This window comes from Pogoniulus pusillus, chromosome 7 (assembly GCF_015220805.1).
Source record: "Pogoniulus pusillus isolate bPogPus1 chromosome 7, bPogPus1.pri, whole genome shotgun sequence".
Lineage (NCBI taxonomy): Eukaryota > Metazoa > Chordata > Aves > Piciformes > Lybiidae > Pogoniulus > Pogoniulus pusillus.
This window is the reverse complement of record NC_087270.1, coordinates 13,380,396-13,395,767: the sequence shown is the minus strand read 5'-3', so window position 1 is coordinate 13,395,767 and position 15,372 is coordinate 13,380,396. Positions and strand designations below refer to the sequence as shown.

At 45.4% G+C, this 15,372-nt stretch overlaps 2 protein-coding genes across 3 annotated transcripts in view; one reads left to right on the top strand and one right to left on the bottom strand.

The window, feature by feature from the left end:
* Positions 1–108: 108 nt before the first annotated feature.
* LOC135176706 (beta-soluble NSF attachment protein) lies at positions 109–10,152 on the top strand. The gene is made up of 11 exons (XM_064145947.1): positions 109–291; positions 2,354–2,433; positions 2,794–2,910; positions 4,053–4,099; positions 4,225–4,302; positions 5,324–5,379; positions 5,766–5,850; positions 6,311–6,415; positions 6,627–6,695; positions 7,034–7,084; positions 7,600–10,152. The coding sequence occupies exons 1-11, from the start codon at positions 194–196 to the stop codon at positions 7,702–7,704; spliced, it is 891 nt and encodes a 296-aa protein (XP_064002017.1). The 5' UTR covers positions 109–193; the 3' UTR covers positions 7,705–10,152.
* Positions 10,153–13,540: 3,388 nt separating this feature from the next.
* Positions 13,541–15,372, bottom strand: part of COLEC11 (collectin subfamily member 11) — a 45,404-nt gene continuing 43,572 nt past the window's right edge. The window contains exon 7 of one of the 2 annotated variants that reach the window (XM_064145942.1): positions 13,541–15,337. In XM_064145942.1, the coding sequence (XP_064002012.1) occupies positions 14,928–15,337 (410 nt within the window). In that variant the 3' untranslated portion in view covers positions 13,541–14,927. The remainder of the gene's footprint in view (positions 15,338–15,372) is intronic. The other variant, XM_064145943.1, reaches the window with a different exon arrangement.

Sequence of the window (15,372 nt, the reverse complement as noted above, 5' to 3'; positions counted from 1 at the left end):
GCAGCAGACAGGGCGCAACGTGACATGCACCGCGCAACATGCAACCCGCCGCGCGCAGCGGGCGCCCCGCGGCTCGGTGCCGTGATGCGCAGGCCCCGCCCTCACCGCGCGCGCTCCCGCCGCTGCCGCCCTCCGTGTGCACGCGCCCGCCGGTGCAGCGGAGGAGGGAGAGGTCGGAGGAGGCCGTGCCGCGATGGACAGCACGGGCAAGGAGCGGGAGGCGGTGCAGCTGATGGCGGAGGCCGAGAAGCGAGTCAAGGGCTCGCACTCCTTCCTGCGGGGGCTCTTCGGGTGAGCGGGGCAGCTGCGACGGGGAGGGGGCGGGAGAAAAGAGGGGGGGTTGGGGGGGTGGGATTGCAAAGGAGAGGCCCGGATAGAAAGCCCGGGGCGGAGGGGGGGGGGTGTTGGGTGAGGGAGTGAGAAAGAGGAGGGTGCAGAGGCCAGGGAGAGGTGTGCGTGTGCGGGGGTGGTGGTGTTAGAAAAAACGGGGGTGCAGGTGTGTGAAGGCAGGGGTTGCCAAAAGGAGGGAGCACTGCAAAACGGGGGACTAGCAAGGGGTGTGAATGAAGGAGTTATAAAAAGGGGGGCTTGCAAGGTGTGCAACGGGATGAGTCCTAAAAAGGGGGAACACGGTGTGCAAAAGGAGGGGCAGCAAAAACAGAGAGGTTCAGTCCCAGCTCTTGCTCCTCTCCCTAGGTGATGTGGCCTCCTCCGTCGTGGGTGAGGGTTCCCTATAGCCTCTGCAGTGGCTGGACTGTGGTAGGGCGTGAGAGGGGAGGAGAAAACAATCTCCCTGTAGCGTATCAGGCCTGCTTCAGGAGCCCCCTTCCTACTCCCGCAGCATGAACCCGGTGGGACTCGCCGCTGGTAATCCTCTCAGGGTCATGGTGTCGCCAGGGTTTACCGTGGCTTCATATCCACGGCAGTACTTGCAGCCCACTTGTCACCCAGGGACTCTGCGAGGGGCTTGGCTCAACCCTCACCATTCTTCCTTATTTTTTTGCAGCTCCGGTAGGGGTTTGAACTAAATTTAGGCATTTCATGGATGATTTTCTGTCCCCTTGAAGCACTGAAGCCTGGCCTGGGGCAGGGAGAACCCATGAAGGGATGAGATACCTGATGGTGAATGAGGTTTCTGGTGGTGGGGGAGCAATACCCCCTGAAAAAAATCCATTTTCGTTCAGAAGTAAATATCCCTAGGGGTTCCTGGAAGGGTTTTGAAGGACTGGTGGTTTTGGCCATCTTGGTCGTGGTTGTTTTTTAATTCTAAGAAAAGAACATTTATGCAGTGATTCTCCCACAGAGGCCTTGATGTTTCTAAACAACAGCCTGGAAAAATCTAGTGCCCGCAGCCCAGAGATGTTGCAAAAATAAATTCCTCCCCCAACCTCCAGCAGATTAATTGGGCAGGGCTTGCTCCAAGGGCCTAATCCAGGCAGCACACTGCCCAAAATCCTTGGAATGAATTGACAGAGATTTTGAGAGGCAAATGTTTCATTTTCTCAGGCTAAAAATAGATGTAAGAAAAATGGCTTTTAAAATGGAAGAAAAAGTGGTGTTTGACTTTGCTCTGGATGTCCTCCCAGGACAAGGGGATGCCCAGGCCACTGAGTGCCCAGCCAAACGCACTGCCGACAGCCGGTTTTTTTTCCTGAAGAGCTCCATTAGCTTGCACAAGAGCTTTCCTTTCTTATTGGAAGCTAAAAAGGCTGAGAACCATCCAGGTTTTGGATGCCTTGCAGGGTGTAGTGTTCCCTTGTACCGCCTCCTTTGGCTTTAGTTCATGCAAAAGGTGATTTTAAAGGGCAAAAAGTGGTCTGAAAAGTCCAGCTGTGCATAGAAGTGAAATTTCTCTGCCAGCAAAAGGAAGAGGACCTGACAATAATAAATGTTATCTCTAGTGTTGCAACCTTTTGCTGGGGTCAGCAGGAGCATGTAAGGCAGAGGGGAGGACCAAGCTTGGAGGAGTAAATTTGTGAACAAATCTGCATTTCATTATCAAAAATACTAAAGCTATTCCTCAAGATATACTAATCATTAATCACCTAGCTTGGGAAGCTGAGTTACTTTGCAGTTTGTCTTTTTTGAGTTGTTCTTTCACAGTAGGTGGTTGAGCATTTCGTAATACTCAGTTTGCTCTGTGTTCTCTAAATGATAGTTTGTTGCCTGATAGAGTTTGCTGTTTGCAATTTGCAGGTGTTTTTGTTGAATGTCTCCTGTAAATCAGTTGCTGCTGCCCCAAAAGGAGCCAAGAAACAAACAGGGATTTGCTTCGTGCTCCAGACTCTTTAGGAGCATACAAACCCCCTGAGCTTACATTCAGGAGTGGCTTTTATCTCTTGCTGCCTTTCAGGGGCAACACCAGGGTGGAGGAAGCCTGTGAGATGTACACCAGGGCTGCCAACATGTTCAAGATCGCCAAAAACTGGAGTGGTGAGTACAGTTCCTCCAGGGGCTGCATAGTGGGTAGCTGATGCTGGGGTGACCCATGGGTGTCTTCTTACAATCAGTTTTACATTTCAGGCTGTTTCTGCAGGGATGGTCCCCATGGCAGTGCAAATCCTGCCCCTACAATGATTTAAATACTGGAAGGGCAGGGAAAGAGAGACAACCAGAATGTTCATGGTGTTAAATGAGATGGCAATACTACTGAAGGGGCATTGCCCTCGGCTTGCTTATCAACCCCCAGCAGATAAGCAGCACTAAGACACAAACAAATTTGGTTTCTTTCATCCCTACTTCTCTGTTACTAGGCTGGTGGGATTCATGGGTTGATGTGTGCTTCTCTTCCAGCTGCAGGAAACGCGTTCTGTCAGGCGGCCAAGCTGCACATGCAGCTGCAAAGCAAACACGACTCAGCCACCAGCTTTGTGGATGCTGGGAATGCCTATAAAAAAGCCGACCCGCAAGGTAAGGGGAGCAAAATATGGGACTGTGTCTTGCCAAGTTGGAAAGAGGTGGTCAAAAGGATGTGATTTGATGAGGCTTTCAGTAGCCACCAGCTCTGGGGGGCTGCAGGTTGCTGCAGGTGACTTGAAAGCTGTAATACCTCCTTGTGCTTTTTCTCCAGAATAGGCTTTCAGATGATTTGAGCTAGTCAGCACTGTCTTGATCTGCTGTGTGTAGGAGTACCAACTTCAGGTGATCTTTGGCATTGGTGTGAAGCTCTGCCCTGTGGTACCTTCCTTTCTGGTTTAGCTTGACTGTGGAGAAATACTTAACCTCTTAAGGCGGCAGGTCTTTGGGTGTGGATCGCTGGGGGATTCTGCCCTTAGCCCTAGCTTTGTTCTTAGGGGTTTCACTGAGGGGAAGTGGGAGGAAAATGGTCTGATCTTTGAGTTAGTGGGATGAAGATCAAGGATCAGGACTCTTTAAAACTGGTTGTAAAAAGTGTTCTGGAAGATGCTGAATTTCCCTTACTCTAACCACTTGATTTGAAACACACCACTATCACCCTTGCTTTCTTGGGCTGTGGGGATGTAGAAACTAACTCAGGGCTGATAATCACCAAATCACAGAATGTTAGAGGTTGGAAGGGACCTGCAGAGATCGCCGAGTCCAACCCTATACTATTTTATAGTTGTAAACCACCCAGATGCTATACTATGCCCTAGAAAATGGCAGCCTTCACATGTTTGTGAGAATCGGTACTTGGAATTTGGCTCTGTTGGAGGATGCACCCTGACAAACTTGGGGTGCAAGTTATTTGTACTTTGTCCAACCTGATTTTTAATTGTTACCTTTCTGTGTTGCAGTTTTGTGCCTTGCTGAACTAGGGGTGGGATGAAAGGTGTTTGGGCTGGGTGGTTTGGGATTAGATCTGTGGGCGCATAAATGAGGGGGCACACTATGCCTGTAGTTGAAAAATATTGTGTCTGTCATTCGAGCTGTACAGAAGTGTATGCTTAGATATTTATTTGAGAAGCTGAAGGTGGTCTGGTCTGGTGAGAAGGAACTTTACCAAGATAGGATTTCTGGAGGGAGGAGGTCTTGGTCTGGGAATTCTGGGCACTGTCTGACTATGTCGTTTCTCCTGAAAACTCATGCTGCAGAGGCCATCAACTGCTTAAATGCAGCTATCGATATCTACACTGACATGGTAAGAAGCTGCGCTGGGGGCTCATGGAGCGAGACGCTTCGTGAGAGCTGCAGCTTGGGAAATGCCATCTGTGTGCTGGGTGGAGGGGGAGCCCCTGTCTGATGTGCAGCTTCTGTCTTCTCTAGGGGCGATTCACCATTGCTGCCAAGCACCACATCACCATCGCGGAGATCTATGAGGCTGAGCTGGTGGACATTGAGAAGGTGAGGGTGCTGCAGGTGCTGCATTTCCTTCCCCAGGCAGAGTAGTACCAAACTTCACTCTACTGAGAAAACCTGCTTTATGTAGGTCCCATGTCACCCCTAATTTGAAGTTAATGATGATTTTCCCAGCATGGGTCCCTTGTGGGGTAATCTTGTCTGTTTTGTGTGCCCTTTTGCTGAGCAACAGCACGGCAGGGCTGGTGGGAATGCCCCGGTGAGAAACCTTCTCTCCTGAATCATACAATGGTTTTGGTTGGAAGACACCTATAAGATCATCAAGTCCAACCATTTATCCAGGTCTTCAGGTCATGACTTCAGCACCACATTTACACAGCTTTTCAATCCCTCCAGGGATAGTGACTCCATCGCTTCCCCGGGGAACCCGTGCCAGGGCTTGGTAACCCTTTTGGCGGAGGAATTGTGCCTTATGTCCAACCTAAACCTCTCCTGCTGCAACTTGAGGCCTTTTCCTCTTGTCACTGTCTTTGGAGAAGAGAACAAGCTCCACATCACTACAACCTCCTTTTCAGGGAGTTGTAGAGAAAATGAGGTGGTCTCCCCTGAACCTCCTTCAGTCTAAACAACCCCAGTTCCCTCAGCTGCTCTTGGAAGACTCATGCTTAAGGCCATTCACCAGCTTTGTGGTGTTTCACATCTGTTTCACTTTGAGGAAGTTTAAGAACTTTGTTTTCTCCATTTCATAGTTTTATTTTGTGATGGACCTAAAGAAAGCTGCTGTTAGTTGCAGCTCACACTTTTCAACCAACCCTCTCATTCCCATAAGTCTTGAGCAGGAATGTGCAGCAGCTCAGCTGGTGGCAAATCCTTGGAGCACTTTGCAGGTCCATGGTCCAGTTTCCAAGGGCAGCCCTTACGTTTTGAGGACGCAGAGAATATGTGCCTCACTGCACCAGAAACCCCATGCTACGGCACGTGGAACGTGCCTGCGGTCACTGTACGCTGCTGTGGCAATACCGTGTGGCTGTGCCATGGCATTCATGTGTGATGTTTCTGTCCCCAGGCAATTGCGCACTATGAGCAGGCTGCAGACTATTACAAAGGAGAGGAGTCCAACAGGCAAGTGTCTTTGTAAAAGAGTTGCCATGGGGAAGGGCTGGGGACAGGGGCTTTATCTTTGGCTTTCATACCTTGCCTGCCAGGCTCTTCTAAAATGTGGATTGCACTAGTTCTGCGTAGATCTCACTTCAGGGGTCTCATCCTCCACTCAGGCTGCAGAGAAAGCACAGAGGGATTGAAGACTCTGATGCTGGGTCTGTGCTGAGCCGAAGGTCCTTGTGCTGTGTATTTCAGTTTGGGCTGTTAAAACTCCCCTGATTTTTAGCATTTGGGCCCCACTTTACCTGCACTAAGTAGTACAGATAGAGCTTGGAGATACTAGGGCATGGACTTTTTTCTTTTCCTCAGGACACAATTAATTCTTTTAATGCTGTAATTGATTGCAGCTCAGCCAACAAGTGTCTGCTGAAGGTGGCTGCCTATGCCGCGCAGCTGGAGCAGTACCAGAAGGCAATAGAAATCTATGAGCAGGTGGGGAGGCATGCTTCATCTGACGGGGCAAAAACTCTGTGGAGATGAAAACTGGGTCGTTGTGTCTGTGTCATAAAACTGGCATAGCCTGGAAGCTCCTTATCTTACTTTGGGGTGGATTATGCTTTTTATGAGACATGCCTTGTTCTTTGGCCAAAGGCATTTTTTCCCCCTGATTTCTGTTGATTCTACAGAAAGGCTGGGGAAAGGAAATCCAAAATTACACTTTAGAACGTATTCACAAATACATTTGGCAGAAAATTTTCCTCCAAATTTTGTAAATTTAATTGTTCTACCTTTATGCCAGATATTTACTTGGGAATATCAGGTAGAAACAGCTTTTGTGCTTCTGGAGGGGTAATATTTGGGCAGGTTTCACTTCTTAATGATGTGCTTCCCCCCCCCCCCACTCATACTTACCTTTTTATTAATTCTTTTGTTCTATTGTTTTTGTTCCTAGGTCGGAACAAACACAATGGATAATCCTTTGCTCAAGTACAGCGCCAAAGAGTATTTCTTCAAAGCCGCTCTATGCCACTTCATTGTGGATGAGCTGAATGCAAAGGTCAGTCAATGGGCTCAGGGTTGTCACCCCAGGCTTTCACTGTGCCTCTTAATCTTGGTTGGGTGAGACATGTGTGCACAGGGTTTCTGTGATGGTTAGATTTACTGGGAATAACTTTCCCAAGCTCTCTGTGCAGTTTTAGGGCCAGAAGGAAAAGCTGAACTGAGTAGTTTTGTGTGGAACACTTGTTAAGAGCTGTCTTCTCTTTCAGCTTGCACTTGAGAAGTATGAAGAAATGTTCCCAGCTTTCACAGACTCCCGGGAGTGCAAGTTATTGAAAGTGAGAAAAGCTGTGTTAAAATAATCATATACTGCCCTTAATTTGTGTTTTTTCACCTTGCCATAGATTTGGTTATTTATTCCATTGCTTAGAGGACATCAGACCTATTTCGCATTGCATTTATACTAGAAGCAACTGCAGTAGATTCATAATCATTGCTCTGGCTGACTTAAACCCCTTCAAATTATTTCTGCATTCATGGTGGGTGGTTTGAATCAGTTGCTGGAGATGTGGGTGCCTCACAGGGTGGTTGCAGGGGGGGTCCCTTTTCTCCTGGGGGTGAGGTATCCTGTGGGAACATGGAGTAATGGAGCATTTTCTGACTTGACTGTGTTTAGAAACTGCTGGAAGCCCATGAGGAGCAGAACAGTGAGGCATACACTGAAGCAGTAAGTAGCCATATGGATGATGGATTGTTACTTTTCTATCTTATTTTGGGGTGCGTGTGCTGTTAAATGTTGGGTAACTTGAGTGTAGGCACTGGAGTCCAGTGGGGCAAGCCACTGGCATGTCACTGCTTAGCACCAAAGAGCCCTCAGGAGAGCTGGGCCAGAGCAGAGCTGCTCCAGCTTGTGCTCTGGCAGGGCCTGCACTTTGTACTTTGTAATACTAAAATTGCTAGGTTAGCATCAAGAATTGAATAAAGATATTGGTTGGATCTGCCTCTGTTGCTTCCAGTGTTAGACAGTGGCTTGCACTGCTTGGGTTTGAATAGATCCATTCCATTCTGTCCACTTCTAATATAGTCTGGTTTTATTCTGTTCCATTCCGTTCTCTTCTCGTCTTTTCTCTCTCTACTCCCCTTTCCTCCTCTCTTCCTTTCTATTTCTGTTCTATTTCATTCTATCCTATTTTAATGTATTCCATTTTATTTTCCATTTCCATTTGTTTTGTTTTTGGATAGGTTAAGGAATTCGACTCAATATCACGGCTGGACCAGTGGCTTACAACCATGTTGCTTCGCATCAAGAAGTCAATCCAGGGTGAAGGGGATGGGGACCTGAAGTGAGGTGTGGGTGGTGTTCATGGCATGCAGCCCAAATATAACCCGTTCTGTGTCACAGCCAAGGACCACTGTGGGATACCCCATCCAATAGCTCGCTTTAGTTCATTGCTTACACACCCAGTGACTTGTGTGTTTCTTTAGTGCCCTGCTCTTTGTTGTAACAACGTGGGTAGCTCAGCTGCGATGCTCTGGGTAGCACTGGCTGGTCTTTCTGAGGTGAAAGCAGCATATCTGGCAGAAACCTTGGTTTCCTTTGCTGATGAACCCCAAGTCTGCACTTGCAGCTGCTGGTTTTCCTCTGCTGTCCCAGTCAGATTGGTTTCAGCTGTGTTGAGTAGCCCTTGGCACTGCTGTTTTCTATTTGATCTAAATATAAACCACAAGAGTCTTGTCTTTCTTCAGATCTAGTTTTCTACTTTATTTTCTAGTGCATCCTGTTACTCCTGACCCAAGCAACAATCTGTTTTTCTAATGTGTCATTGCCATAAGCTCCTGCTGCTGTCTCTGCGATGGGTTTTTTGTCTGCACCAGGCAATATCCCTCCAGTAGGCAATATCCCTGCAGTTTCCAATCTCTCCATGAAGCCACCTCTTTCCTGTGATGTGCAGAGGTGTTGACTGAAACTTGTTTTAGCTCTCTGGGTGACAGGTGAAGTGAGCTTTCTTTGAGAAGGGGTAGAAACATTTAACAATCCCTGCAGTAATTTTAGGAATGTGTTCTAAAATACCTAAACCCAAGGATTTTCCACACAGGGTTTTGTTTAACTAGAAGTGAGCTACCGATTATTTCATGTGCATATATTAAGGAGGACTTGAGCACCCATGCAAGTTGTCATGCAGTATTTCTCTGAATCAAAAGACCTTTTCAGCAGTGCAGTCAATGGCCTTGCAAAGAATGAACAAATCATCAGTTGCTTTATCTGTCACAGCTGGTGTTTGGGTCCTCTTCCACACAGTAGCTTCAGTGGGCTCTGCCTGAGCTTCTTTTCAAATGATATGTCTCTGGTGACCAAAATGCTGCTTTTTTGCACTTCTTTTTGGTTTGTTTTTAATTTTAGTTACTTATTTTAATTATTGATTTACATAAATATGTAGCGACGGGATGAGGGGTAATGTAATGGCTTCAGACTGGAAGCAGCTAGATTTAGATTAGACATTAGAAAGAGATTCTTCACTGTGAGGGCGGTGAAGCACTGGAACAGGTTGCGCAGAGAAGTTGTGTAGGCTCCAGCCTTGTCAGTATTCAAAGCCAGGTTGGATGGGGCCCTGAGCAACCTGGTCTAGTAAGTGACCCTGTCTGTGACAGAAGAGTTGGAAATAGTCTTTTAGGTCCCTTCCAAGCTAAACCATTTTATGGTTCTGTGATGTCTTATCTTATTGGTCTAAAGGGTTAAGCTCTTTTAAATCACTGCTTTACCACTGGCTTATGGAAAAAACAAAATCCCTCCCGGTGCATCCCAAATTCCTTTGTTTTCCTAACTGACCTGTCTGGTCACTTACTCTCCATGGACTGTTCTGGACATCCTAATGTGCTAGAAATGCCCCAAGAGCCAAGATTAGCTAGGCGAGTGTGTAAAAAAACCAAAAAACTGGGTGATGCTTGTTCTTCCACACTTCAGTTTCTTCACATCTAGGTGGCATTTTTAAGGCTGCTGCTCACAACCAACAAACCGTTGCTTTAAGAGCGCTGTGTCTCAGATCTGTCCTGCCCACTGGCCTGGCAAATCCAGACTTGAAATCCTGCTCAGTGCATGGTCCTGTACTATCTCCACCCAAGATGGGCTCACACCTCTGCTCATCAAATGAGGACCAATCGAGATGTTCCAAGTGTGTGCCCATTCCTGCACCAGAATCCTTCACTTGTGCCACCTACTCTAGGCAAAGCAAGCACCAGGCTTAGGATGTGGTTAGCACTGAAGGTGGGTGATCTTACTGCTAAAGCTGGAATAGAGGCAACTCTGATCTTAACCTGGGACAAGATGGACCTGCTGCCAAATGCACCTGTGGTAAAAGGAGGGGGTTGGAGTTGCTTTTGTTCCATTTACCTGTTTCCTTAGCAAGCAGAGACCCTCCTAGTCACCTTTGGAGCCTTGGTGTTTCTTTTCCTAGTGTCACACAGACTCGATAGGAGAATTTTCTGCCTGTTTTTTTTGTTCCCTTCTGCAGCTGTGAGAAGCTGTGTGTGGAGCAGGAGACCATACCTGTGGGGTCATGTGGTCTGTTACTGCGCTCTGGAGTAACACCATTAGTTCTGTGTCAGTAGGCTGCAGCATGTCCTCCAGTGTTACCAGTGGTCAGTTGTGACAGTTTGACAATGACGATCTGCCGCTCTGCTGTGTTTTCCCCCCAGTACACAACTCTGTACTGTGAAAATTTCTCATGAAATGGCCTTAGTGAGAATACGATGTTTTGTGTCAAACTGTACATTAATAAAGTGAAAAACTACACATGATTTCATTTGTGATGTTCTTTTCCTGGGCAGTGCAAAGGACAGAGCCTTGAGGAACACTGTGGGTGTGATGATAAGAGCTTGATTGTGTAACACTTCATAACGACTCCTACATGGGACCTTAGCAGCTTCCTGCAGTAGCTATTTCGCACCGCTTAACTGCATTTTGCAGTGCACAGCTGCGTTGGGACTTATCCTAGTCTGTGTTCAGGGAGACAGGTCTCTGGTCCAGAACCATTTGGTAACCAGTATTAAGTCACTGGAGGAGTTAGTTGTGAGATTTCAGTGTTTTAGTAAGAATACGTAGGAGTATCTCACTTCCAGACATCAGAGAGTAAAAAAGTTTCCCTTGCTACAGGTAGTAATGCTCAGCCTTGAAATACATCTACACCCTCCTTATGTTGGGCATGGAGAGTCCTGAGCTTTGACAGAAACAATGTGCTTGAGGAAATACTTCAAATGTGACCAGTTGGAAATGCTCTCTTAAAAAATACCTTTCTGTAGAGAACAGTAATGCATCAGATGTGCCTCTTAGGCTCAAAAATAGCTCTGTGCTGCAGCTTGGGTTATTTTTGCTGCTTTGCCAACCTCTCAAAAAACTTAGGGTTCTAAGAAGGCTTGGTCGTGTTTATCTTTGCAGTAAGCTTTTCTCACTGCTTCAGCTGAGAAAGTTTCTGTGGAAACATGGCACAGTAAAGAGAAACAGAAAAGCCAAACAGGGATATGAAATAGAAAAGCTTCAGCTTTTTAAGTCAAATCAACTTTCTCATCCCAACCCTGCTTTGCTGTTAGGAAAGGAAGTGCAGAAAATGCTTAACCCTGGGCAGCTTTTCAAGCAATCAGAGATGACAGGGGAGAAGTAGAGACTGTAGCCCCTCAGGAAGCAGAGGTGGTATTGAGGAAAGATCTGTTTTGTTTTGAAATGGCCAAATGGAAGCATGACTTTCCAAGCGACTGGTGGTGCTGCGATCCAGACCCAATGAGCCAGCAGGGTGGGCTGAAGCTGCAGGTTTGGAGCATGGGCTGAAGACAAGTTGTACCCTCAGTCCTTCTGCTCACTTTGTCGGATTTGCTCACTTAAAACAAAAAAGCATGCTGCCAGGCTGATGTGGTTAAATCTAGCAGCAGGAACAACCTTTGGACTTCACTGACCTGCCTCTTACCACCACACCAAGAGAGTTAAAACCAGACACCACCATAAAAGTGCTGCTCAGATTCCATCATAGCCCTACAGAGAAAGAATCCATGACTGGGGAAAGAAGCCTAAATTCTTCCAATAGCCCAGTACATTTTTCACTTGTATCTCTCGATGCCATTAGCCATCTGAACCCCCATTTCTGACTAAGGTCACATCTGGAGACACTTACACTGCTGGAATTAGCTGTAGCAACTTGATAGCAAAAATGGCAGCTAAGTAAAATCACTTAATTTTAGAGTTAACAGTAGGTCTGCAGCTCTCTTCAAGCACTGGCCTCTAAGCCAGCAAAACCCAGCTTTAGGAGGTAGACACAAATGAAGGGCAAAATGCCAAGAAGCTGTTGTTCTACACAAGCTGTTCCAGACAGAAGATGAAGGCAGTGCTGCTCAACTAAACCCCTCTCCCTGCAGGAATATAGCACTTGGCTCCTACTTGTCCATTTTGCTACTAAACTCCTGGAAAGAATCTCCTGATCTTTCCCAGTCTTGCTCCCACTCCTATTCCTGGCTTACTGCTGGGATCTTTGCCAAAACCAGAGAGAAGACACGATTTGAAAGCAACTTAGCAAAATTTATTTTCTGTATAAATTCCTAGAAGCGGGGGGGAAAAGTCATTATGCTGCAAGGCTGAGGAACGTTGTTACTCCTGATTGTACCTGTATCAAATTGACCAGCAATCAATTCACACCTTCTTTAGAACCTCTCTAAGTCTAGGTATGCTGCAGTGCAAACAAGCTGAACTACAGCTTTTTATCTCTAGGGAATAAACTTCCAAGGGCTGCACCATATGGGCTCAGAGCCACGTGCAACATAGACTTCTGCTTCCAGGGCAGGTTTCCTCCTATGGGGGTCAGCAGCCAGAGAGTGAAAGCAATGATGAAGGGCTTGTTCATTTCCGATTGCCCTATTAGTTCTTGTCCAGTTCCTCACAGAGGTAAACATCAGAAGTGCAGATTTTGCTCCTTGCAGGACAGCTAGAGACTTCACACACTAGCCTTGGTCCCCTCAGCCAAACAGTAAAATAAGGAGTGTTGCAGCCAATGTACAGTGCTATGACAATATAAATAACTTCAAAGAGCTGCAAAACTATGTCACACAGACCATAAAAACTGGAGGAAATTAATATATTTTTCCATTGCCTTTATTTTTCATCTTAAATTTTAATAGAAATTGAGGCTGCTTAAATGCTCTACACATGAAGGCAGTCTTTATACACATGGTGTGACTTCCAGCTGTAACAGGAGAATTTGGCATCTGAAATAAATTCCTACCTCCTCAGAAGACCTCTTTTCATGTTTCTGAGGAAATCGAACATTCTAACAGCAACTTTCAAAACCTGAATGAAAAACAAACAGCAACTTCAGCACACACATAATGAAGAAGCTCCAGATACCTGCAACTCAGGTTTGGGCTGGTTTAGTATAACTAAAATGGTTTGACCAAAGTATGTTGGAGATTTAAAGGGATTCTGAAGATTTCTGTGAGGCAGGAAACAATAATGAAATTCAAAAGGCACTATTCTAAACATATAAATTGCTCCACTGGATTTTTTAGCTCCCTGTAAAGTGTGAAGTCTTTGAACATCAATGCAGAACCATATTGACATTACTGAACAGATTTCAATATGCAGCTGGAAGAACACCTAACACACAGGAATCATACCTACCTTTTTTAGGAAGAAACTAAAGCAATCAAAGGATTGTGCCTTTCTTTCTTAGAGTGACTGCTGTGGCTACAGGGTGATATTCAAAGACCACAGGAACTTGCAACTGCTCTTCAAAATCAATAGCAAATATTTTTTATATATATATAGGTATATATAAAACGGATTGACATTCACAGAGTAATACAGCAAGCAGAATAGCTTGTTTTCTTAGGTACATAGCAATAACATTACATCAAATATTGCAGAATCTGTGGGTATGAACAGAACTGGATGGGCATTGACTATCCATTCTACAGCACTGTAGAGCTGATGAGTTGCTCTTCCCTTGCTGTAGAGAAATTTCTGGGACATCATGCCACATCTACTGTGGATGTCCTGTAGACTCCACCCTGCAGACTCAATCCCTCGTAATGATCAGATGTGGTTTTTGATTACTGTGTTACACAAAGGATCATTTGTTTTTGAAAATCATCTTAAAACACTCTGCAAGGTATTTCTGAAGAGATTTTGGAGTTATCTTTCTTTGCCTAACAGCAAGACCATGCAACTGGCTCCTCAGAAGATCCTAAGTAACTAATTTCTTCCTTTGTGAAATTGTGTAGGGAGGTTTAAGTTGGATATTAGAAGAAACTTCTTGACTGAAATGGTTCTTCTCAAAGACTGGAACAGGCTCCCTATAGGGAGATGGCTGAATCCCCATCCCTGGAGGTGTTTAAAAGATGCAGAGAAGTGGTGTTGAGGGACATGGCTTAGCACCAGACTAGAGTTAGGGAATGGTTTGACTTGATGATCTTAAAAGGTCTTTTGCAACCAAAACAGTTCCATGTGTCTATGCTGTTTTTCCTAACTACATATCACATTTGCCATCGCATACAATGCTAAACTGGGTACATAAATTATTTGTGCAAAATTACCTATTACTGCTGTATGCATAAAGAGGAAAAATTGGGAAACTTTTGCTGCTTTTCCAGGGTGTAATTCTTAACATCCTGGGGAAACACATAAGCTGTTTTCCTGACAAAATGAGCTACTAGCTAAGTTGCTTTTATGAGCTTTGGTGTCTCTTTCTAAAGTTTGCCCTACATTGCAGAGGGCTGCTGTTTTATTTTGCAACAAGATATACCAGGACTACCTTATACAAATGTGAAACACATTTGTATTTAAGGAATTATGTGCAGTCTGAAACACTTCATGCACTGAATCCATCCTGAACTACTGAATGTAGAAACCCAAATATTTACTGTTAGTGACCCTCAAAACACCCATCTGACTGGAGTCCCTTTCAGCACTGTCATCCTTCAGCATTAAAACTGAGTTTACTTAATTGCCCCCTTGCCATACACCTGTGAATGTATACATCAATTTAATAACTGGATTATTAGTCCTACAAAATTGGTAGGACTCCAAATTTGTTGGGTTTGGCTGTTTTTTTTTTCCCAAAAAAAATGAAGGCTGTAACATCTCATCCCAAAAATGTACAGTAATATTATTTGTACTCATTAACTAGAACATGCTGCTGAAATACCCCTGTAGCACTGAAAGCAATTAACATTTCTAATAACAAAATCTGCTAAAATAATATCAGGAATCTACTACTTCTTCAGAAATTACAATTCTAACAACTAGAGGCCAAATTCTGCCTTTCCTTATAGCCAATGCAACTGCATTTGAGGGCCGAATTTAGCCTCAAATCACATTTTTATCTAAATACAAATATTTTCTAACAGAAAAACCCAAGCTATATTTCTTATCACCGCTCTTCCCTTCTAAAGGGTAAATACTGATATTTGAAATACCTGAATTGTATTTACAGCTGTACAACACTGGGGCCACATACTTGCAAAATATCACTTGGACTCTACAAACGCAGTGTAAATCGACCAAAGAAAGGTTTCTTAAGACAGAGTAGACAAGCTTAGACATTTTCTTTGTCAAATTCACACACAAAATACATGGTAATATGACAGGCAACATCATTCCAGCCTCCAGATGCTACCATCTCCACACAGTCCTCCTCGTCGTAAGCATTGTTGGGCTCCCCACTGCGCCATTTGTTGAAGGTCTGCATGGGCGACCGGTCAGAATAGACAAAATTTCCTTCTTTCTCTAGGTCGTTAATGCCAATGAAAACTCTGGTGAGCCCAGCTTGGTTGATGTACGAGGCAATCAGGTTGTTGGCAGTCTCATCCTTGGGCATGCTCAGCGTTCCTCCTCTTCCGTGGCAGTAGAGTTGGGCTTCCTTGTACCTTTTCTCCTCCTTCACCAGCAGGTAGATCTTATTATCTGTCTCACGCACACCGGCGACAGCTGCGGGGGAGGGCAGTGCTGAAAAGTGAGCACTCGCATTTCTATAAACCAAC